Here is a 24,789-nt window from a genome sequence, read left to right as displayed (position 1 = left end):
GATGTTCTCTGTTTAGTGAGTCCTCCAGATCAGAGGCAGTAGGGATGACCAGGGATGTTCTCTGTTTAGTGAGTCCTCCAGATCAGAGGCAGTAGGGATGACCAGGGATGTTCTCTGTTTAGTGAGTCCACCAGATCAGAGGCAGTAGGGATGACCAGGGATGTTCTCTGTTTAGTGAGTCCTCCAGATCAGAGGCAGTAGGGATGACCAGGGATGTTCTCTGTTTAGTGAGTCCTCCAGATCAGAGGCACTAGGGATGACCAGGGATGTTCTCTGTTTAGTGAGTCCTCCAGATCAGAGGCACTAGGGATGACCAGGGATGTTCTCTGTTTAGTGAGTCCTCCAGATCAGAGGCACTAGGGATGACCAGGGATGTTCTCTGTTTAGTGAGTCCTCCAGATCAGAGGCACTAGGGATGACCAGGGATGTTCTCTGTTTAGTGAGTCCTCCAGATCAGAGGCAGTAGGGATGACCAGGGATGTTCTCTGTTTAGTGAGTCCTCCAGATCAGAGGCACTAGGGATGACCAGGGATGTTCTCTGTTTAGTGAGTCCTCCAGATCAGAGGCAGTAGGGATGACCAGGGATGTTCTCTGTTTAGTGAGTCCTCCAGATCAGAGACAGTAGGGATGACCAGGGATGTTCTCTGTTTAGTGAGTCCTCCAGATCAGAGGCAGTAGGGATGACCAGGGATGTTCTCTGTTTAGTGAGTCCTCCAGATCAGAGGCAGTAGGGATGACCAGGGGTGTTCTCTGTTTAGTGAGTCCTCCAGATCAGAGGCAGGAGGAATGACCAGGGATGTTCTCTGTTTAGTGAGTCCTCCAGATCAGAGGCAGTAGGGATGACCAGGGATGTTCTCTGTTTAGTGAGTCCTCCAGATCAGAGGCAGTAGGGATGACCAGGGATGTTCTCTGTTTAGTGAGTCCTCCAGATCAGAGGCAGTATGGATGACCAGGGATGTTCTCTGTTTAGTGAGTCCTCCAGATCAGAGGCAGTAGGGATGACCAGGGGTGTTCTCTGTTTAGTGAGTCCTCCAGATCAGAGGCAGGAGGAATGACCAGGGATGTTCTCTTGAGAAGTGTGCTAATTAGACCATTTTATTGTCCTGCTAAGCATTAAACATGTGATGAGTACTTTCGGTTGTCAGGGAAAATGTATTTAGTAAAAAGTACATACCTTTCTTTAGGAATGTAGTGAAGTAAAAGTAAAAGTGTCAAAATTATGAATAGTAAAGTAACGTGCAGATACCCAAAACAGCTTCTTAAGTATTACTTTCAAGTATTTTTTACCTAAGTACTTTACACCACCATGTTTCTGTTTGTCAAATCAAAATCAAATAAGGTGTCAATTGTGTAATCCTACGTTGTATGAAATTATACAGTATTTTTGGGTTGTCACTAGTGACCACAGCCTCAGCTCTATCTAAATAATGTATGAAAACAAAAATGTGCTTTTGGGTCAAAGCTTTTGACATGGTAAACCATTCCATTCCTGTTGGTCGGCTAAGGAGTGTTGGTGTCTCTGAGGGGTCTTTGGCCTGGTCTGCTAACTACCTCTCTCAAAGAGTGCAGTGTATAAAGTCAGAACATCTGCTGTCTCAGCCACAGCCTGTCACCAAGGGAGTACCCCAAGGCTCGATCCTAGGCCCCACGCTCTTCTCAATTTACATCAACAACATAGCTCAGGCAGTAGGAAGCTCTCTCTTCCACTTATATGCAGTTGATACAGTCTTATACTCAGCTGGCCCCTCCCCGGATTTTGTGTTTAACGCTCTACAACAAAGCTTTCTTAGTGTCCAACAAGCTTTCTCTGCCCTTAACTTTGTTCTGAACACCTCCAAAACAAAAGGACATGTGGTTTGGTAAGAAGAATGCCCCTCTCCCCATCGGTGTGACTACTACCTCTGAGGGTTTAGAGCTTGAGGTAGTCACCTCATACAAGTACTTGGGAGTATGGCTAGACGGTACACTGTCCTTCTCTCAGCACATATGCAAGCTGCAGGCTAAGGTTAAATCTAGACTTGGTTTCCTCTGCACTCTGTACTCCTCTGTAAACTGGTCATCAACCCGTCGCAAGACCCATTGGTTGATGCTTATTTATATAACCCTCTTAGGCCTCACTCCCCCCTATCTGAGATATCTACTGCAGCCCTCATCCTCCACATACAACACCCGTTCTGCCAGTCACATTCTGTTAAAGGTCCCCAAAGCATACACATCCCTGGGTCACTCCTCTTTTCAGTTCGCTGCAGCTAGCGACTGGAACAAGCTGCAACAAACACTCAAACTGGACAGTTTTATCTCAATCTCTTCATTCAAAGACTCAATCATGGACACACTTACTGACAGTTGTGGCTGCTCCGCGTGATGTACAGTCGTGGCCAAAAGTTTTGAGAAAGACACAAATATTAATTTCCACAAAGTTTGCTGCTTCAGTGTCTTTAGATATTTTTGTCAGATGTTACTAGGGAATACTGAAGTATAATTACAAGCATTTCATAAGTGTCAAAGGCTTTTAATGACAATTACATGAAGTTAATGCAAAGAGTCAATATTTGCAGTGTTGACCCTTCTTTTTCAAGACCTCTGCAATCCGCACTGGCATCCTGTCAATTAACTTCTGGTCCACATCCTGACAGATGGCAGCCCATTCTTGCATAATCAATGCTTGGAGTTTGTCAGAATTTGTGGGTTTTTGTTTGTCCACCCGCCTCTTGAGGATTGACCACAAGTTCTCAATGGGATTAAGGTCTGGGGAGTTTCCTGGCCATGGACCCAAAATATCGATGTTTTGTTCCCCGAGCCACTTAGGTATAATTTTTGCCTTATGGCAAGGTGCTCCATCATGCTGGAAAAGGCATTGTTCGTCACCAAACTGTTTCTGGATGGTTGGGAGAAGTTGCTCTCGGAGGATGTGTTGGTACCATTCTTTATTCATGGCTGTGTTCTTAGGCAAAATTGTGAGTGAGCCCACTCCCTTGGCTGAGAAGCAACCCCACACATGAATGGTCTCAGGATGCTTTACTGTTGGCATGACACAGGACTGATGGTAGCGCTCACCTTGTCTTCTCCGGACAAGCTTTTTATCCGGATGCCCCAAACAATCGGAAAGGGGATTCATCAGAGAAAATGACTTTACCCCAGTCCCCAGCAGTCCAATCCCTGTACCTTTTGCAGAATATCAGTCTGTCCCTGATGTTTTTCCTGGAGAGAAGTGGCTTCTTTGCTGCCCTTCTTGACACCAGGCCATCCTCCAAAAGTCTTCGCCTCACTGTGCGTGCAGATGCACTCACACCTGCCTGCTGCCATTCCTGAGCAAGCTCTGTACTGGTGGTGCCCCGATCCCGCAGCTGAATCAACTTTAGGAGACGGTCCTGGCGCTTGTTGGACTGTCTTGGGCGCCCTGACGCCTTCTTCACAACAATTGAACCGCTCTCCTTGAAGTTCTTGATGATCCGATAAATGGTTGATTTAGGTGCAATCTTACTGGCAGCAATATCCTTGCCTGTGAAGTGCATTTTGTGCAAAGCAATGATGACGGCACGTGTTTCCTTGCAGGTAACCATGGTTGACAGAGGAAGAACAATGATTCCAAGCACCACCCTCCAGTCTGTTATTCGAACTCAATCAGCATGACAGAGTGATCTCCAGCCTTGTCCTCGTCAACACTCACACCTGTGTTAACGAGAGAATCACTGACATGATGTCAGCTGGTCCTTTTGTGGCAGGGCTGAAATGCAGTGGAAAAGTTATTTGGGGGATTCAGTTCATTTGCATGGCAAAGAGGGACTTTGCAATTAATTGCAATTCATCTGATCACTCTTCATAACATTCTGGAGTATATGCAAATTGCCATCATACAAACTGAGGCAACAGACTTTGTGAAAATTTATATTTGTGTCATTCTCAAAACTTTTGGCCACGGATGTATTATTGTCTCTACCTTCTTTCCCTTTGTGCTGTTGTCTTTGCCCAAAAATGTTTGTCCCATGTTTGTGCTGCTGCCATGTTATGTTGCTAGCGTGTTGTTGTCATGTGTTGCTTCCATGTTGTGTTGTCATGTGTTGCTGCCATGTTGTGTTGTTGTCTTAGGTCTCTCTTTATGTAGTGTTGTGGAGTCTCTCTTGTCGTGATGTGTGTTTTGTCCTACATCCTACAGACTCTTTGAAGGTTTTGGACCGATGGAGTTACGCAGAGGTCTAAACTACTTAAGTAAAAATACTTTAAAGTACTACTGAAGTATTTTTTTAGGGTATCTGTACTTTACTATTTATATTTTTTGACTACTTTTACTTCACTACATTCCTTTTTTGATTTATCTTTTGGTACTTTTTCTCCCAATTTCGTGACAAGGACATCCCGGCCGGCTAAACTCTCCCCTAACCCGGACGACTCTGGGTCTCCATGGCTGTGGCGAGCTGTGACACAGCCTGGGATCGAACCCTGACACTGACACTCAGAAGTACCCGTTACATTTTGAATGCTTAGCAGGACAGGAAAAATGGACCAATTCACACACTTATCAAGAGAACATCCCTGCTCATCCCTACTGTCTCTGATCTGGCGGACTCACTAAACACAAATCCTTTGTTTGTAAATGATTTCTGAGTGTTGAGGAGTGTTCCTCTGGCTAAAAAAACTAGAAAATGGTGCTGTCTGGTTTGGTTAGTATAAGGAATTGTAAATTATTTCTAATTTTACTTTTGATACTTAAGTTTATTTGAGCAATTACATTTATTTTTGATACTTAAGTATATTTAAAACCAATTACGTTAAGACTTTTACTCAAGTAGTATTTTACTGGGTGTCTTTCACTTTTACTTGAGTCATTTTCTATTAAGGAATCTTTACTTTTACTACAGTATGACGATTTGCGTACCTTTTCCACCACTGGGGTTACCTGGGAGATCCATTTGACGTCTAGAGTTGGCTGAGGTTGCGTCAGTGAGGATAACAAGAAGTGGGCTTATTTTGTTTTTGTGTGTGTCCGAGGAGCAGGAGGAGTGTGCTTTGCACCTGAAAAAGATATTGGATTGGAATGTGTTGTGTGTGGATCTGTGAAGCAGGGTACCTATCAAGGGGATTGTCTCTGGAGAGGCACTAGGAGTGAGAGCAGAGGCTGTAACTGAAGAAGTAGAGGCAGTGGTCGGAGCACGCCGACTGACCCGTATGGTGGATGGAGTGGTCGGTACACGCCGACTGACCCGTATGGTGGATGGAGTGGTCGGTGCACGCCGACTGACCCGTATGGTGGATGGAGTGGTCGGAGCACGCCGACTGACCCGTATGGTGGATGGAGTGGTCGGAGCACGCCGACTGACCCGTATGGTGGATGGAGTGGTCGGAGCACGCCGACTGACCCGTATGGTGGATGGAGTGGTCGGAGCACGCCGACTGACCCGTATGGTGGATGGAGTGGTCGGTACATGCCGACTGACCCGTATGGTGGATGGAGTGGTCGGAGCACGCCGACTGACCCGTATGGTGGATGGAGTGGTCGGAGCACGCCGACTGACCCGTATGGTGGATGGAGTGGTCGGAGCACGCCGACTGACCCGTATGGTGGATGGAGTGGTCGGAGCACGCCGACTGACCCGTATGGTGGATGGAGTGGTCGGTACATGCCGACTGACCCGTATGGTGGATGGAGTGGTCGGTGCACGCCGACTGACCCGTATGGTGGATGGAGTAGTCGGAGCACGCCGACTGACCCGTATGGTGGATGGAGTGGTCGGAGCATGCCGACTGACCCGTATGGTGGATGGAGTGGTCGGTGCACGCCGACTGACCCGTATGGTGGATGGAGTGGTCGGAGCACGCCGACTGACCCGTATGGTGGATGGAGTGGTCGGAGCACGCCGACTGACCCGTATGGTGGATGGAGTGGTCGGAGCACGCCGACTGACCCGTATGGTGGATGGAGTGGTCGGAGCACGCCGACTGACCCGTATGGTGGATGGAGTGGTCGGAGCACGCCGACTGACCCGTATGGTGGATGGAGTGGTCGGAGCACGCCGACTGACCCGTATGGTGGATGGAGTGGTCGGTACATGCCGACTGACCCGTATGGTGGATGGAGTGGTCGGTGCACGCCGACTGACCCGTATGGTGGATGGAGTAGTCGGAGCACGCCGACTGACCCGTATGGTGGATGGAGTGGTCGGAGCATGCCGACTGACCCGTATGGTGGATGGAGTGGTCGGTGCACGCCGACTGACCCGTATGGTGGATGGAGTGGTCGGAGCACGCCGACTGACCCGTATGGTGGATGGAGTGGTCGGAGCACGCCGACTGACCCGTATGGTGGATGGAGTGGTCGGAGCACGCCGACTGACCCGTATGGTGGATGGAGTGGTCGGAGCACGCCGACTGACCCGTATGGTGGATGGAGTGGTCGGAGCACGCCGACTGACCCGTATGGTGGATGGAGTGGTCGGAGCACGCCGACTGACCCGTATGGTGGATGGAGTGGTCGGTACATGCCGACTGACCCGTATGGTGGATGGAGTGGTCGGTGCACGCCGACTGACCCGTATGGTGGATGGAGTAGTCGGAGCACGCCGACTGACCCGTATGGTGGATGGAGTGGTCGGAGCACGCCGACTGACCCGTATGGTGGATGGAGTGGTCGGTACACGCCGACTGACCCGTATGGTGGATGGAGTGGTCGGTACACGCCGACTGACCCGTATGGTGGATGGAGTTAGGAAGCCCATTTCATCCTTTATTTTGTTCTTTGAAGAAGAGTCTCTCCTTTCACACGTATGTTTGGGTTATGTGACATACCCTGTACACGCCTTCATGCCCAAACCCTTTTGCAGTGTGACACATTTAAAATATTTGAACATGAGTCAAGTGTATGTAGACAGGAGGAGTATCGATAGCCCAATATTGGACTAAAGCAGCCTAACTTTACTCCTTAGTCCAAGGACCTTACACGTTCTGTTTAAAGGGCAAATTGGCTCCGGAAGCCAAATCAGCCAAATACTCCCATCGAAACATGAATCGATTCTCAATTGCCATACGGTTCTAGAAAACATAAATCCCTCTACTTCCATTTCTCATTAAAAATAATTTCACAAAATGCAAAATACACACTTACTGCTCACTGTTTTAACCCGTTTTAACAGTTGCGGCAGACAGTATTTTTCAGTGTTTTGTCTTGTCTGTTTTCAGTAAATAAGCGCTGTAACATCGGAAAACAAAATGGCCGTCTGGGAACCCTAACCCTGTAAAAGGTGTGTATCAATTCAACCTTTTTCTCGCTGATATGAAAGATAAGGTTCTTATGATTCCAAATCCAGACCGCAAGCGATGTGTGTTAATCTCAAACCAAGTGTTGGGGCTCTTTAAAAATAAAAAAAACTCCACCGTACAGAAGACGCCTTTTTCGTCCAATGACTCTTATGTGTGATGTAAAAGAACTGAAAGTCATGACCACTGGCTAGAGAATTATATACGAGGTGAGACGGAAATGCTGTGGTGGCGAACGTGCGCCACAGTTCCTGTCCTGTTAGGGTGAAGGACACACAGGTGTGGCAAGATTAAGGCCTGTCCAGCGTGTCTCCCTCTCCGCAGGTGCTGAGAAGAGCGGAGGAAGGGAGTAACGGTGAAGAAACCATGGTAGTTGTATTATTATTAAAGACTCCAGTAAATGTTCCTCACCAACAGGATCCTGACATGTTGCATGTTAAAAAACGTGCACTTTGTATCGTTTATTTCATTGGTTCTAAAACTGCACGGAGCAAATAAAGAGGAAATCGGAGAAAATAAGCATCGTTGTTTAGTGCGGCTGATTTTTTTTGGGGGGGGGGGGGGGGACTCAGGGATTTTACAGCAGAGGCATTACAAGGAATCCTATCAATGAATGTTCAGTCTGTATTTTGTTTTCGGATGTTTGAGTGGATTAAAAAAAGTTTTTGTTTATTTCCGTTTTCTGTTTTGGAGTTCCCCCATCCAGTAGGGTGCAGCAACTCACCTTTTCCGGTGTATTCAGCCCTAAAGCACGACCAAAGAAGAGTTTCCTTGGTTTTGGTGGCAGCTGCAGAGAGGTATTTGGGTGTGTGAGACTTGACGTGAGAATAATTACAGGGTGTGTCCCATCCTTTCAAATTATTTTTTTTAAACTAGGAAAGTCAGTTAAGAACAAATTCTTATTTACAATGACGGCCAACAACGGCCAAACCCGAACGACGATGTGCCAATTGTGTGCCGCCCTATGGGACTCCCAATCACGGCCGGTTGTGATACAGCCTGGATTCAAACCAGGGTGTCTGTTGTGACGTTTCAAGCACTGAAATGCAGTGCCTTAGACCGCTGCGCCACTCGGGAGCCCAGGTAGGACCAAGGTTGGCCTGAGGTAGGACTAAATAGATTGAAATAGTGGAGTAGGGTGGTGTTATTTTGAATTTTATAATTTATTTTGTGAGTGTTGTGTTAGGGTATTTGTTTATTTTATTTATTATTACATTTTTTTCAAGCAAAGTATAAGGGAGTTGTACTCCAGTCTAGTAGGTGGTGCTAATTCAACATTTATTGGATGCCAACCGCCGTTAAACCACACCGAAGAAGAAGACGAAGTGTTTCCGTTAAGATGGCTGTCGGTGCCTTCCCCATCGCCAAGCTCCTCTACCTCGGTGTACGGCAGCTCAGCAAGCCCGTGGCCAACAAGCTCAAGGCTGGGGCTCTCCGGAGCGAGTTCTTCAAGACATATGTTTGTCTTCCACCGGGACAGAGTAAGTCATTTAGGTTTCATTGAAGCTACGGCCTGAGTGGTTCTGTTAAACGGGAGGTTGGGGAGAGTCGAAGGACGGGAGCGTCATGTAATAGTTAACCAATAGAATTCACCTGTCACTGCCGCTAGGCCAATAGTTTACATGGGAATGGTCGTGAAGAACGCCCATTTGTGACTTTTGGTGATTGAAATAGAAATGGTCCAATGATACGGTAGATACGTCAGTCAGGAGGATTATCCAGCGAACCATGTAGCCAATTGGAGCGCGTTAAAATTAATGTGTGCCGGACTTTGTTCGTTTGTCATTGAGGTTGTCTGTAGGAAATGAAATGTTAAGTGCTTTTTTAGCCATTATTACGAATGAAATGTAACATTTTACATTACAGCGACCTCCAGCAGTAGTATTACGCTATTAGCTATGTCACTATAGATAAAAAGAGTTTGATCTGAGTACAGATAATGTTGCATGGCTACCGTTGTCGCCTCCTCTTTCTCTGGGTGTTATTGGCAGTTGGCATCCAACGTTATAGTGTATTATCTCCACCTACTGTACTAGAGCGCCGCTGCCTCCCGCCTGTGTACTGGAGGCCTAGCTTAAACATGAACCAATATATAGAGGGGTTCCTATAGATGCAGGAATGCCCTGAATTGCGTGCTGCAGTTTCACCCTTCTACTTTGGATGAGCCATGTTTACAACCTCTTGTTATTGTCGCTGTGAAGTTTGAGTTTATCTAGTGAACACCCCTGTAACTGCATCACAGATAGAACAAGGAGACAGATGTTTCACCGATTTGTTTTGAATAAATCTGAAGCATTTTCCGGTTGGAATTTCCACTCCCCACCATATATGGTGAGGAGAAGGTGGCTGGCGTTGGGAGAGTATGGCGTGAGATGGAACTGGGCTGACATTCTGCTGATTTTCTTCTCGTAGAAGAAAACGCCTGCTCTTAAAGTTTTCTGTTACGAACAAAGTGCACTAAGTTTTGTAGACGTGACCTTTTGCCCAAAGTTTAAATGGCGTTGTTTACAAGGTGTGCAAGGGCTCGAATTGAGTTATTACACACGCGAACTACAGGGGAAGTAAATGGATACATGCTAGAAAGCACCAATAGGATCTCATTAGGTTGTTATACACACTAAGCTTCATTTACTCACATTGAAAACACAGATGTACTATCTTGGGTTAGTTATAAATATCTTTGGCGGCGTTTGGTTCTTACAACTGTATAGTTGATACATGGTCTGGCCAGACCATAATGCTGGGATACCAGCGACTGACCACCCGTTGTTGGCAGGGGTAGTTAGCCTAAGAATGGACTCAAAGGAGCTCAATGTTATTCTTTATAGTCCAAGGACCTTATATTTTCTGTCTTAGAAGTGAATTGGCTCTCTGGTAGCCAAAACAGCCAAATACTCCCATCTGAATCGATTCTCAATTATGGTACGGTTCTAGAACTAAAGCCCTCCTACTTTCATATCACATCAGTTGCCGCCAACAGTATTTCTTTTCAGTAGCTAGGTTTCTATCCAAATGGCGACCGATTATTCTTGTGAATATTCTAAAATCCACCTTAAGAAAATATGCCGACGTTTCCCACCAGTGGTGTATTTGCACCAAACTGACTTGTTGCGGATAAAAGGCAGAGCGTGATGATGTAGCGCACACACAATGTAGTAATTCTGCTTTTACAAAATGTGATGCTGTTTTCAAATGAAACACAATACCTTGCTCTTGTTAAAGCTTTTAGAATTTATTTGTTTTTATATGTCAAAAAACATGACTAGAAACATAATCTAATGGTGACACCTCGTTGCTCATTTACAAAAGGCACAAATAAAAACAAGAAACTGAATAAGACATGAGAAACCATGAGAGAAACTTAAGTTTTCATGTCCTGAATCAAAAATCTAAAGTTCAGTGTATCTCCATCGCACTTTCAACTCTACTGATCGTTTGGTCAGGAAAAACTGTTGTTTTTAAATAGCAAATGTGCCTCTGGTCTTGGCATGTGGTCTCTAGCCCAACAGCTCACAGATACAGTGCTGGTAGGCTAGTCTACATGATGTATTATTACGGGTAAGAGAGAGAATATTTTTATTTGTCAAACGGCAGACGAGCATCGATCTTCGTGTCACCAGAATAAGACCCTCGATATTTATTGGAATGGAGCATTAACTTCATCACACACTGTCATCACCACCACCACACACTGTCATCACCACCACCACACACTGTCATCACCACCACCACACACTGTCATCACCACCACCACACACTGTCATCACCACCACCACACACTGTCATCACCACCACCACACACTGTCATCACCACCACCACACACTGTCATCACCACCACCACACACTGTCATCACCACCACCACACACTGTCATCACCACCACCACACACTGTCATCACCACCACCACACACTGTCATCACCACCACCACACACTGTCATCGTCATCACCACACACTGTCATCACCACCACCACACACTGTCATCACCACCACCACACACTGTCATCACCACCACCACACACTGTCATCACCACCACCACACACTGTCATCGTCACCACCACACACTGTCATCGTCATCACCACACACTGTCATCGTCACCACCACACACTGTCATCGTCATCACCACACACTGTCATCGTCATCACCACACACTGTCATCACCACCACCACACACTGTCATCACCACCACCACACACTGTCATCACCACCACCACACACTGTCATCACCACCACCACACACTGTCATCACCACCACCACACACTGTCATCACCACCACCACACACTGTCATCACCACCACCACACACTGTCATCACCACCACCACACACTGTCATCACCACCACCACACACTGTCATCACCACCACCACACACTGTCATCACCACCACCACACACTGTCATCACCACCACCACACACTGTCATCACCACCACCACACACTGTCATCACCACCACCACACACTGTCATCACCACCACCACACACTGTCATCACCACCACCACACACTGTCATCACCACCACACACTGTCATCACCACCACCACACTGTCATCACCACCACCACACACTGTCATCACCACCACCACACACTGTCATCACCACCACCACACACTGTCATCACCACCACCACACACTGTCATCACCACCACCACACACTGTCATCATCACCACCACACACTGTCATCACCACCACCACACACTGTCATCACCACCACCACACACTGTCATCACCACCACCACACACTGTCATCACCACCACCACACACTGTCATCACCACCACACACTGTCATCACCACCACCACACACTGTCATCACCACCACCACACACTGTCATCACCACCATCACACACTGTCATCACCACCACCACACACTGTCATCACCACCACCACACACTGTCATCGCCACCACCACCACACTGTCATCACCACCACCACACACTGTCATCACCACCACCACACACTGTCATCACCACCACCACACACTGTCATCACCACCACCACACACTGTCATCACCACCACCACATACTGTCATCACCACCACCACACACTGTCATCACCACCACCACACACTGTCATCACCACCACACACTGTCATCACCACCACCACCACACTGTCATCACCACCACCACACACTGTCATCACCACCACCACACACTGTCATCACCACCACCACACACTGTCATCACCACCACCACACACTGTCATCACCACCACCACACTGTCATCACCACCACCACACACTGTCATCACCACCACCACACTGTCATCACCACCATCACACACTGTCATCACCACCATCACACACTGTCATCGTCACCACACACTGTCATCGTCACCACACACTGTCATCACCACCATCACACACTGTCATCACCACCACCACACACTGTCATCACCACCACACACTGTCATCACCACCATCACACACTGTCATCACCACCACCACACACTGTCATCACCACCACCACACACTGTCATCACCACCACCACACACTGTCATCACCACCACCACACACTGTCATCACCACCACCACACACTGTCATCACCACCATCACACACTGTCATCACCACCACCACACACTGTCATCACCACCACACACTGTCATCACCACCATCACACACTGTCATCACCACCATCACACACTGTCATCACCACCATCACACACTGTCATCACCACCACCACACTGTCATCACCACCACCACACTGTCATCACCACCACCACACACTGTCATCACCACCATCACACACTGTCATCACCACCACCACACACTGTCATCACCACCACCACACACTGTCATCGCCACCACCACACACTGTCATCGCCACCACCACACTGTCATCACCACCACCACACACTGTCATCACCACCATCACACACTGTCATCACCACCACCACACACTGTCATCACCACCACCACACACTGTCATCACCACCACCACACACTGTCATCACCACCACCACACACTGTCATCACCACCACCACACACTGTCATCACCACCACCACACTGTCATCACCACCATCACACTGTCATCACCACCACCACACACTGTCATCACCACCACCACACACTGTCATCACCACCACCACACTGTCATCACCACCACCACACACTGTCATCACCACCACCACACACTGTCATCACCACCACCACACACTGTCATCACCACCACCACACACTGTCATCACCACCATCACACACTGTCATCACCACCACCACACACTGTCATCACCACCACCACACACTGTCATCACCACCACCACACACTGTCATCACCACCACCACACACTGTCATCACCACCACCACACACTGTCATCACCACCACCACACACTGTCATCACCACCACCACACACTGTCATCACCACCACCACACACTGTCATCACCACCACCACACACTGTCATCACCACCACCACACACTGTCATCACCACCACCACACACTGTCATCACCACCACCACACACTGTCATCACCACCACCACACACTGTCATCACCACCACCACACACTGTCATCACCACCACCACACACTGTCATCACCACCACCACACACTGTCATCACCACCACCACACACTGTCATCACCACCACCACACACTGTCATCACCACCACCACACACTGTCATCACCACCACCACACACTGTCATCACCACCACCACACACTGTCATCACCACCACCACACACTGTCATCACCACCACCACACACTGTCATCACCACCACCACACACTGTCATCACCACCACCACACACTGTCATCACCACCACCACACACTGTCATCACCACCACCACACACTGTCATCACCACCACCACACACTGTCATCACCACCACCACACACTGTCATCACCACCACCACACACTGTCATCACCACCACCACACACTGTCATCACCACCACCACACACTGTCATCACCACCACCACACACTGTCATCACCACCACCACACACTGTCATCACCACCACCACACACTGTCATCACCACCACCACACACTGTCATCACCACCACCACACACTGTCATCACCACCACCACACAATGTCATCACCACCACCACACACTGTCATCACCACCACCACACACTGTCATCGTCATCACCACCACCACACACTGTCATCACCACCACCACACACTGTCATCACCACCACCACACACTGTCATCGTCACCACCACACACTGTCATCGTCATCACCACACACTGTCATCACCACCATCACACACTGTCATCACCACCACCACACAATGTCATCACCACCACCACACACTGTCATCACCACCATCACACACTGTCATCACCACCATCACACACTGTCATCACCACCATCACACACTGTCATCACCACCATCACACACTGTCATCACCACCACCACACACTGTCATCACCACCACCACACACTGTCATCGTCATCACCACACACTGTCATCACCACCATCACACACTGTCATCACCACCACCACACAATGTCATCACCACCACCACACACTGTCATCACCACCACCACACACTGTCATCACCACCACCACACACTGTCATCACCACCACCACACACTGTCATCGTCATCACCACCACCACACACTGTCATCGTCATCACCACCACCACACACTGTCATCGTCATCACCACCACCACACACTGTCATCGTCATCACCACCACCACACACTGTCATCACCACCACCACACACTGTCATCACCACCACCACACACTGTCATCGTCATCACCACCACCACACACTGTCATCGTCACCACCACACACTGTCATCGTCACCACCACACACTGTCATCACCACCACCACACACTGTCATCACCACCACCACACAATGTCATCACCACCACCACACACTGTCATCACCACCACCACACACTGTCATCACCACCACCACACACTGTCATCACCACCACCACACACTGTCATCGTCATCACCACCACCACACACTGTCATCGTCATCACCACCACCACACACTGTCATCGTCATCACCACCACCACACACTGTCATCGTCATCACCACCACCACACACTGTCATCGTCATCACCACCACCACCACACACTGTCATCGTCATCACCACCACCACCACACACTGTCATCGTCATCACCACCACCACCACACACTGTCATCGTCATCACCACCACCACCACACACTGTCATCGTCATCACCACCACCACCACACACTGTCATCGTCATCACCACCACCACCACACACTGTCATCGTCATCACCACCACCACCACACACTGTCATCGTCATCACCACCACCACCACACACTCATCGTCATCACCACCACCACCACACACTGTCATCGTCATCACCACCACCACCACACACTGTCATCGTCATCACCACCACCACACACTGTCATCGTCATCACCACCACCACACACTGTCATCGTCATCACCACCACCACACACTGTCATCGTCATCACCACCACCACACACTGTCATCTTCATCACCACCACCACACACTGTCATCTTCATCACCACCACCACCACACACTGTCATCGTCATCACCACCACCACACACTGTCATCGTCATCATCACCACCACACACTGTCATCGTCATCATCACCACCACACACTGTCATCGTCATCATCACCACCACACACTGTCGTCGTCATCACCACCACACACTGTCGTCGTCATCACCACCACACACTGTCGTCGTCATCACCACCACACACTGTCGTCGTCATCACCACCACCACACACTGTCATCGTCATCACCACCACCACCACACACTGTCATCGTCATCACCACCACCACCACACACTGTCATCGTCATCACCACCACCACACACTGTCATCGTCATCACCACCACCACCACACACTGTCATCGTCATCACCACCACCACACACTGTCATCACCACCACCACCACACACTGTCATCGTCATCACCACCACCACCACACACTGTCATCGTCATCACCACCACCACCACACACTGTCATCGTCATCACCACCACCACACACACTGTCATCGTCATCACCACCACCACACACTGTCATCGTCATCACCACCACCACACACTGTCATCGTCATCATCACCACCACACACTGTCGTCGTCACCACCACACACTGTCGTCGTCACCACCACACACTGTCGTCGTCACCACCACACACTGTCGTCGTCAGCACCACACACTGTCGTCGTCGCCACCACACACTGTCGTCGTCATCACCACCACCACACACTGTCATCGTCATCACCACCACCACCACACACTGTCATCGTCATCACCACCACCACCACACACTGTCATCGTCATCACCACCACCACCACACACTGTCATCGTCATCACCACCACCACCACACACTGTCATCGTCATCACCACCACCACCACACACTGTCATCGTCATCACCACCACCACCACACACTGTCATCGTCATCACCACCACCACCACACACTGTCATCGTCACCACCACCACCACACACTGTCATCGTCATCACCACCACCACACACTGTCATCGTCATCACCACCACCACACACTGTCATCGTCATCACCACCACCACACACTGTCATCTTCATCACCACCACCACACTGTCATCTTCATCACCACCACCACACACTGTCATCTTCATCACCACCACCACACACTGTCATCTTCATCACCACCACCACACACTGTCATCGTCATCACCACCACCACACACTGTCATCGTCATCACCACCACCACACACTGTCATCGTCATCACCACCACCACCACACACTGTCATCGTCATCACCACCACCACACACTGTCATCGTCATCACCACCACCACACACTGTCGTCGTCATCACCACCACCACCACACACTGTCGTCGTCATCACCACCACCACCACACACTGTCGTCGTCATCACCACCACCACCACACACTGTCGTCGTCATCACCACCACCACCACACACTGTCGTCGTCATCACCACCACCACCACACACTGTCATCGTCATCACCACCACCACACACTGTCATCGTCATCACCACCACCACACACTGTCGTCGTCATCACCACCACCACCACACACTGTCGTCGTCATCACCACCACCACCACACACTGTCGTCGTCATCACCACCACCACACACTGTCATCGTCATCACCACCACCACACACTGTCGTCGTCATCACCACCACCACACACTGTCGTCGTCATCACCACCACCACCACACACTGTCGTCGTCATCACCACCACCACACACTGTCGTCGTCATCACCACCACCACACACTGTCGTCGTCATCACCACCACCACACACTGTCATCGTCATCACCACCACCACACACTGTCATCGTCATCACCACCACCACACACTGTCATCGTCATCACCACCACCACACACTGTCATCGTCATCACCACCACCACACACTGTCATCGTCATCATCACCACCACACACTGTCGTCATCATCACCACACACTGTCGTCGTCGCCACCACACACTGTCGTCGTCGCCACCACACACTGTCGTCGTCGCCACCACACACTGTCGTCGTCGCCACCACACACTGTCGTCGTCGCCACCACACACTGTCGTCGTCGCCACCACACACTGTCGTCGTCGCCACCACACACTGTCGTCGTCGCCACCACACACTGTCGTCGTCGCCACCACACACTGTCGTCGTCGCCACCACACACTGTCGTCGTCGCCACCACACACTGTCGTCATCGTCACCACCACACACTGTCGTCACCGTCATCACCACCACCACACACTGTCATCGTCATCACCACCACCACACACTGTCATCGTCACCACCACACACTGTCATCGTCACCACCACACACTGTCATCACCACCACCACACAATGTCATCACCACCACCACACAATGTCATCACCACCACCACACAATGTCATCACCACCACCACACAATGTCATCACCACCACCACACACTGTCATCACCACCACCACACACTGTCATCGTCATCACCACCACCACACACTGTCATCGTCATCACCACCACCACACACTGTCATCGTCATCACCACCACCACACACTGTCATCGTCATCACCACCACCACACACTGTCATCGTCATCACCACCACCACACACTGTCATCACCACCACCACACACTGTCATCGTCATCACCACCACCACACACTGTCATCGTCACCACCACACACTGTCATCGTCACCACCACACACTGTCATCGCCACCACCACACACTGTCATCGCCACCACCACACACTGTCATCACCACCACCACACAATGTCATCACCACCACCACACACTGTCATCACCACCACCACACACTGTCATCACCACCACCACACACTGTCATCACCACCACCACACACTGTCATCACCACCACCACACACTGTCATCACCACCACCACACACTGTCATCACCACCACCACACACTGTCATCGTCATCACCACCACCACACACTGTCATCGTCATCACCACCACCACACACTGTCATCGTCATCACCACCACCACACACTGTCATCGTCATCACCACCACCACACACTGTCATCGTCATCACCACCACCACACACTGTCATCGTCATCACCACCACCACACACTGTCATCGTCATCACCACCACCACCACACACTGTCATCGTCATCACCACCACCACCACACACTGTCATCGTCATCACCACCACCACCACACACTGTCATCGTCATCACCACCACCACCACACACTGTCATCGTCATCACCACCACCACCACACACTGTCATCGTCATCACCACCACCACCACACACTCATCGTCATCACCACCACCACCACACACTGTCATCGTCATCACCACCACCACACACTGTCATCGTCATCACCACCACCACACACTGTCATCGTCATCACCACCACCACACACTGTCATCGTCATCACCACCACCACACACTGTCATCTTCATCACCACCACCACACACTGTCATCTTCATCACCACCACCACCACACACTGTCATCGTCATCACCACCACCACACACTGTCATCGTCATCATCACCACCACACACTGTCGTCGTCATCACCACCACACACTGTCGTCGTCACCACCACACACTGTCGTCGTCATCACCACCACCACACACTGTCATCGTCATCACCACCACCACCACACACTGTCATCGTCATCACCACCACCACACACTGTCATCGTCATCACCACCACCACACACTGTCATCGTCATCACCACCACCACCACACACTGTCATCGTCATCACCACCACCACCACACACTGTCATCGTCATCACCACCACCACACACTGTCATCGTCATCACCACCACCACCACACACTCATCGTCATCACCACCACCACCACACACTGTCATCGTCATCACCACCACCACACACTGTCATCGTCATCACCACCACCACACACTGTCATCGTCATCACCACCACCACACACTGTCATCGTCATCACCACCACCACACACTGTCATCTTCATCACCACCACCACACACTGTCATCTTCATCACCACCACCACCACACACTGTCATCGTCATCACCACCACCACACACTGTCATCGTCATCATCACCACCACACACTGTCGTCGTCATCACCACCACACACTGTCGTCGTCACCACCACACACTGTCGTCGTCATCACCACCACCACACACTGTCATCGTCATCACCACCACCACCACACACTGTCATCGTCATCACCACCACCACACACTGTCATCGTCATCACCACCACCACACACTGTCATCGTCATCACCACCACCACCACACACTGTCATCGTCATCACCACCACCACCACACACTGTCATCGTCATCACCACCACCACACACTGTCATCGTCATCACCACCACCACACACTGTCATCGTCATCACCACCACCACACACTGTCATCGTCACCACCACACACTGTCGTCGTCACCACCACACACTGTCGTCGTCACCACCACACACTGTCGTCGTCACCACCACACACTGTCGTCGTCACCACCACACACTGTCATCGTCATCACCACCACCACACACTGTCATCGTCATCATCACCACCACACACTGTCGTCGTCACCACCACACACTGTCGTCGTCACCACCACACACTGTCATCGTCATCACCACCACCACCACACACTGTCATCGTCATCACCACCACCACCACACACTCATCGTCATCACCACCACCACCACACACTGTCATCGTCATCACCACCACCACCACACACTGTCATCGTCATCACCACCACCACACACTGTCATCGTCATCACCACCACCACACACTGTCATCGTCATCACCACCACCACACACTGTCATCGTCATCACCACCACCACACACTGTCATCGTCATCACCACCACCACACACTGTCATCGTCATCACCACCACCACACACTGTCATCTTCATCACCACCACCACACACTGTCATCTTCATCACCACCACCACCACACACTGTCATCGTCATCACCACCACCACACACTGTCATCGTCATCATCACCACCACACACTGTCGTCGTCATCACCACCACACACTGTCGTCGTCACCACCACACACTGTCGTCGTCATCACCACCACCACACACTGTCATCGTCATCACCACCACCACCACACACTGTCATCGTCATCACCACCACCACACACTGTCATCGTCATCACCACCACCACACACTGTCATCGTCATCACCACCACCACCACACACTGTCATCGTCATCACCACCACCACCACACACTGTCATCGTCATCACCACCACCACCACACACTGTCATCGTCATCACCACCACCACACACTGTCATCGTCATCACCACCACCACACACTGTCATCGTCATCATCACCACCACACACTGTCGTCGTCACCACCACACACTGTCGTCGTCACCACCACACACTGTCATCGTCATCACCACCACCACCACACACTGTCATCGTCATCACCACCACCACACACTGTCATCGTCATCATCACCACCACACACTGTCGTCGTCATCACCACCACACACTGTCGTCGTCACCACCACACACTGTCGTCGTCATCACCACCACCACACACTGTCATCGTCATCACCACCACCACCACACACTGTCATCGTCATCACCACCACCACACACTGTCATCGTCATCACCACCACCACACACTGTCATCGTCATCACCACCACCACCACACACTGTCATCGTCATCACCACCACCACCACACACTGTCATCGTCATCACCACCACCACCACACACTGTCATCGTCATCACCACCACCACACACTGTCATCGTCATCACCACCACCACACACTGTCATCGTCATCATCACCACCACACACTGTCGTCGTCACCACCACACACTGTCGTCGTCACCACCACACACTGTCGTCGTCACCACCACACACTGTCATCGTCATCACCACCACCACACACTGTCATCGTCATCATCACCACCACACACTGTCGTCGTCACCACCACACACTGTCGTCGTCACCACCACACACTGTCGTCGTCACCACCACACACTGTCGTCGTCACCACCACACACTGTCGTCGTCGCCACCACACACTGTCGTCGTCATCACCACACACTGTCATCGTCATCACCACCACCACACACTGTCATCGTCATCATCACCACCACACACTGTCGTGTCGTCGTCACCACCACACACTGTCGTCGTCACCACCACACACTGTCGTCGTCACCACCACACACTGTCGTCGTCACCACCACACACTGTCATCGTCATCACCACCACCACACACTGTCATCGTCATCATCACCACCACACACTGTCGTCGTCACCACCACACACTGTCGTCGTCACCACCACACACTGTCGTCGTCACCACCACACACTGTCGTCGTCGCCACCACACACTGTCGTCGTCATCACCACACACTGTCATCGTCATCACCACCACCACACACTGTCATCGTCATCACCACCACCACACACTGTCATCGTCATCACCACCACCACACACTGTCATCGTCATCACCACCACCACACACTGTCATCGTCATCACCACCACCACACACTGTCATCGTCATCATCACCACCACACACTGTCATCATCACCACCACACACTTTCATCATCACCACCACACACTGTCATCGTCATCATCACCACCACACACTGTCGTCATCATCACCACACACTGTCGTCGTCGCCACCACACACTGTCGTCGTCGCCACCACACACTGTCGTCGTCGCCACCACACACTGTCGTCGTCGCCACCACACACTGTCGTCGTCGCCACCACACACTGTCGTCGTCGCCACCACACACTGTCGTCGTCGCCACCACACACTGTCGTCGTCGCCACCACACTGTCGTCGTCGCCACCACACTGTCGTCGTCGCCACCACACTGTCGTCGTCGCCACCACACACTGTCGTCGTCGCCACCACACACTGTCGTCGTCGCCACCACACACTGTCGTCATCGTCACCACCACACACTGTCGTCACCGTCATCACCATACACTGTCATCGTCTGTAGCTTAATAAACTGAATGCTTTCCTGACCTGTTGTAGTGGGAGGACCACCCGTCATCGCATGACTCCATATCTACTTCAGGGTGGTGGGTGGAGTCCATATCTACTTCAGGGTGGTGGGTGGAGTCCATATCTACTTCAGGGTGGTGGGTGGAGTCCATATCTACTTCAGGGTGGTGGGTGGAGTCCATATCTACTTCAGGGTGGTGGGTGGAGTCCATATCTACTTCAGGGTGGTGGGTGGAGTCCATATCTACTTCAGGGTGGTGGGTGGAGTCCATATCTACTTCAGGGTGGTGGGTGGAGTCCATATCTACTTCAGGGTGGTGGGTGGAGTCCATATCTACTTCAGGGTGGTGGGTGGAGTCCATATCTACTTCAGGGTGGTGGGTGGAGTCCATATCTACTTCAGGGTGGTGGGTGGAGTCCATATCTACTTCAGGGTGGTGGGTGGAGTCCATATCTACTTCAGGGTGGTGGGTGGAGTCCATATCTACTTCAGGGTGGTGGGTGGAGTCCATATCTACTTCAGGGTGGTGGGTGGAGTCCATATCTACTTCAGGGTGGTGGGTGGAGTCCATATCTACTTCAGGGTGGTGGGTGGAGTCCATATCTACTTCAGGGTGGTGGGTGGAGTCCATATCTACTTCAGGGTGGTGGGTGGAGTCCATATCTACTTCAGGGTGGTGGGTGGAGTCCATATCTACTTCAGGGTGGTGGGTGGAGTCCATATCTACTTCAGGGTGGTGGGTGGAGTCCATATCTACTTCAGGGTGGTGGGTGGAGTCCATATCTACTTCAGGGTGGTGGGTGGAGTCCATATTTACTTTTACAGACACAAAAAGGCCTGTTGGTGCGTCCACAAGTAGACGCCAGCGCGTCACACAGCGCTACCAAAACAAAGCGCTACACCTACACGAGGCATTAATCACTCGATACAAAACATGGATTTACTATCTTTTTAATGAATTTTTGCAGTCCCCCCCCCCCCCCCCTGATAAATATCAGCCCGTGGGTCGCTGGGCTTGAACCTGGCTTATGGTCTTACCACCTGTTGTATAAAATAGTAATGGCACCGGTTCTCTCTTCCCTCCCGTTCTAGTTTACCACTGGGTGGAGATGAGGACCAAGATGAGGATCATGGGTTTTCGGGGTTCCACTATCAAGCCCCTGAACGAGGAGGCGGCAGCAGAGCTGGGTGCAGAGCTGCTGGGGGAGGCCATCATCTTCATCGTCGGAGGAGGGTGTATGATCCTAGAGTACAGTAGACAGGCGGCCAACTCTAAGAGGAAGGAAGAAGAGCTGAGTCACACCATTGGCAGTCTGCAGACACAGATAGGAGAGCTGACCTTGAACGCAGAGACACTGGATGCCAGGCTAAGGGAGGTCAACAGGTTGCTGCTCTCCTTACCACCTCCAGCCCTAGCACCGTCTGCTCCTGCTACCACGCAAGTTCCTGTTTCGGATCCCGCTACCACTCTGGCTTCCTCTTCTGTGGATCCCAGTCAAAAGTGATACCTGTGTAATTTCTGAAATATAGCCTGGTGGTCGCCAGATCTGTTTTTGTCTTTAGCCAAGTTCTCGCTCATGTCATAACTAGCCTTTTCATATCTGGCTCTCTCAATGTAGTGTTGTCAGACGAGACTAAAGTCCTATACACACACTCTGCAAACGGAGCGACGGAGATCCGGAATGGACCGTGTACGACGCTCTGTTTGCGTCGTATATGTGTGTGTAGAGTCCTTTCCGTCTAGGTTATGATGCCACACGATTCAGTTGTTGGCTAAAACAGACACAGATCTCTGTCCACCAGGTTATGTCTGTTAATGAAAGGACTGTGAAGCTTATCGTATGCTTCCCAGATGAAACAGTTTGTGCATATATTATGAGGTTTACTTTGGTCTTTGGCAGGTGTTTTTTTTTTTTTGGGGCTGTTCATTTTTATTCTTGAGGCAAGTCTATGTTCGGTACTCCTAGTAGTAGTACTCCTAGTAGTAGTACTCCTAGTAGTAGTACTCCTAGTAGTAGTACTCCTAGTAGTAGTACTCCTAGTAGTAGGAACTATTGACGGGATTCTTCAATGAAATGTTAGTCATTCAACAAG

At 50.5% G+C, this 24,789-nt stretch overlaps 1 protein-coding gene across 1 annotated transcript; it reads left to right on the top strand.

Annotated features, from left to right (window-relative positions):
• The first annotated feature begins 8,548 nt into the window (after nt 1–8,548).
• On the top strand, nt 8,549–24,682 carry opa3 (outer mitochondrial membrane lipid metabolism regulator OPA3). Its single transcript, XM_071360244.1, has 2 exons — nt 8,549–8,732; nt 23,788–24,682. The coding sequence occupies exons 1-2, from the start codon at nt 8,591–8,593 to the stop codon at nt 24,198–24,200; spliced, it is 555 nt and encodes a 184-aa protein (XP_071216345.1). The 5' UTR covers nt 8,549–8,590; the 3' UTR covers nt 24,201–24,682.
• Nucleotides 24,683–24,789: the final 107 nt, after the last annotated feature.

Source organism: Salvelinus alpinus, chromosome 22, assembly GCF_045679555.1.
Source record: "Salvelinus alpinus chromosome 22, SLU_Salpinus.1, whole genome shotgun sequence".
In the NCBI taxonomy this organism is placed as follows: domain Eukaryota; kingdom Metazoa; phylum Chordata; class Actinopteri; order Salmoniformes; family Salmonidae; genus Salvelinus; species Salvelinus alpinus.
This window is presented reverse-complemented; position numbering and strand designations above follow the sequence as displayed.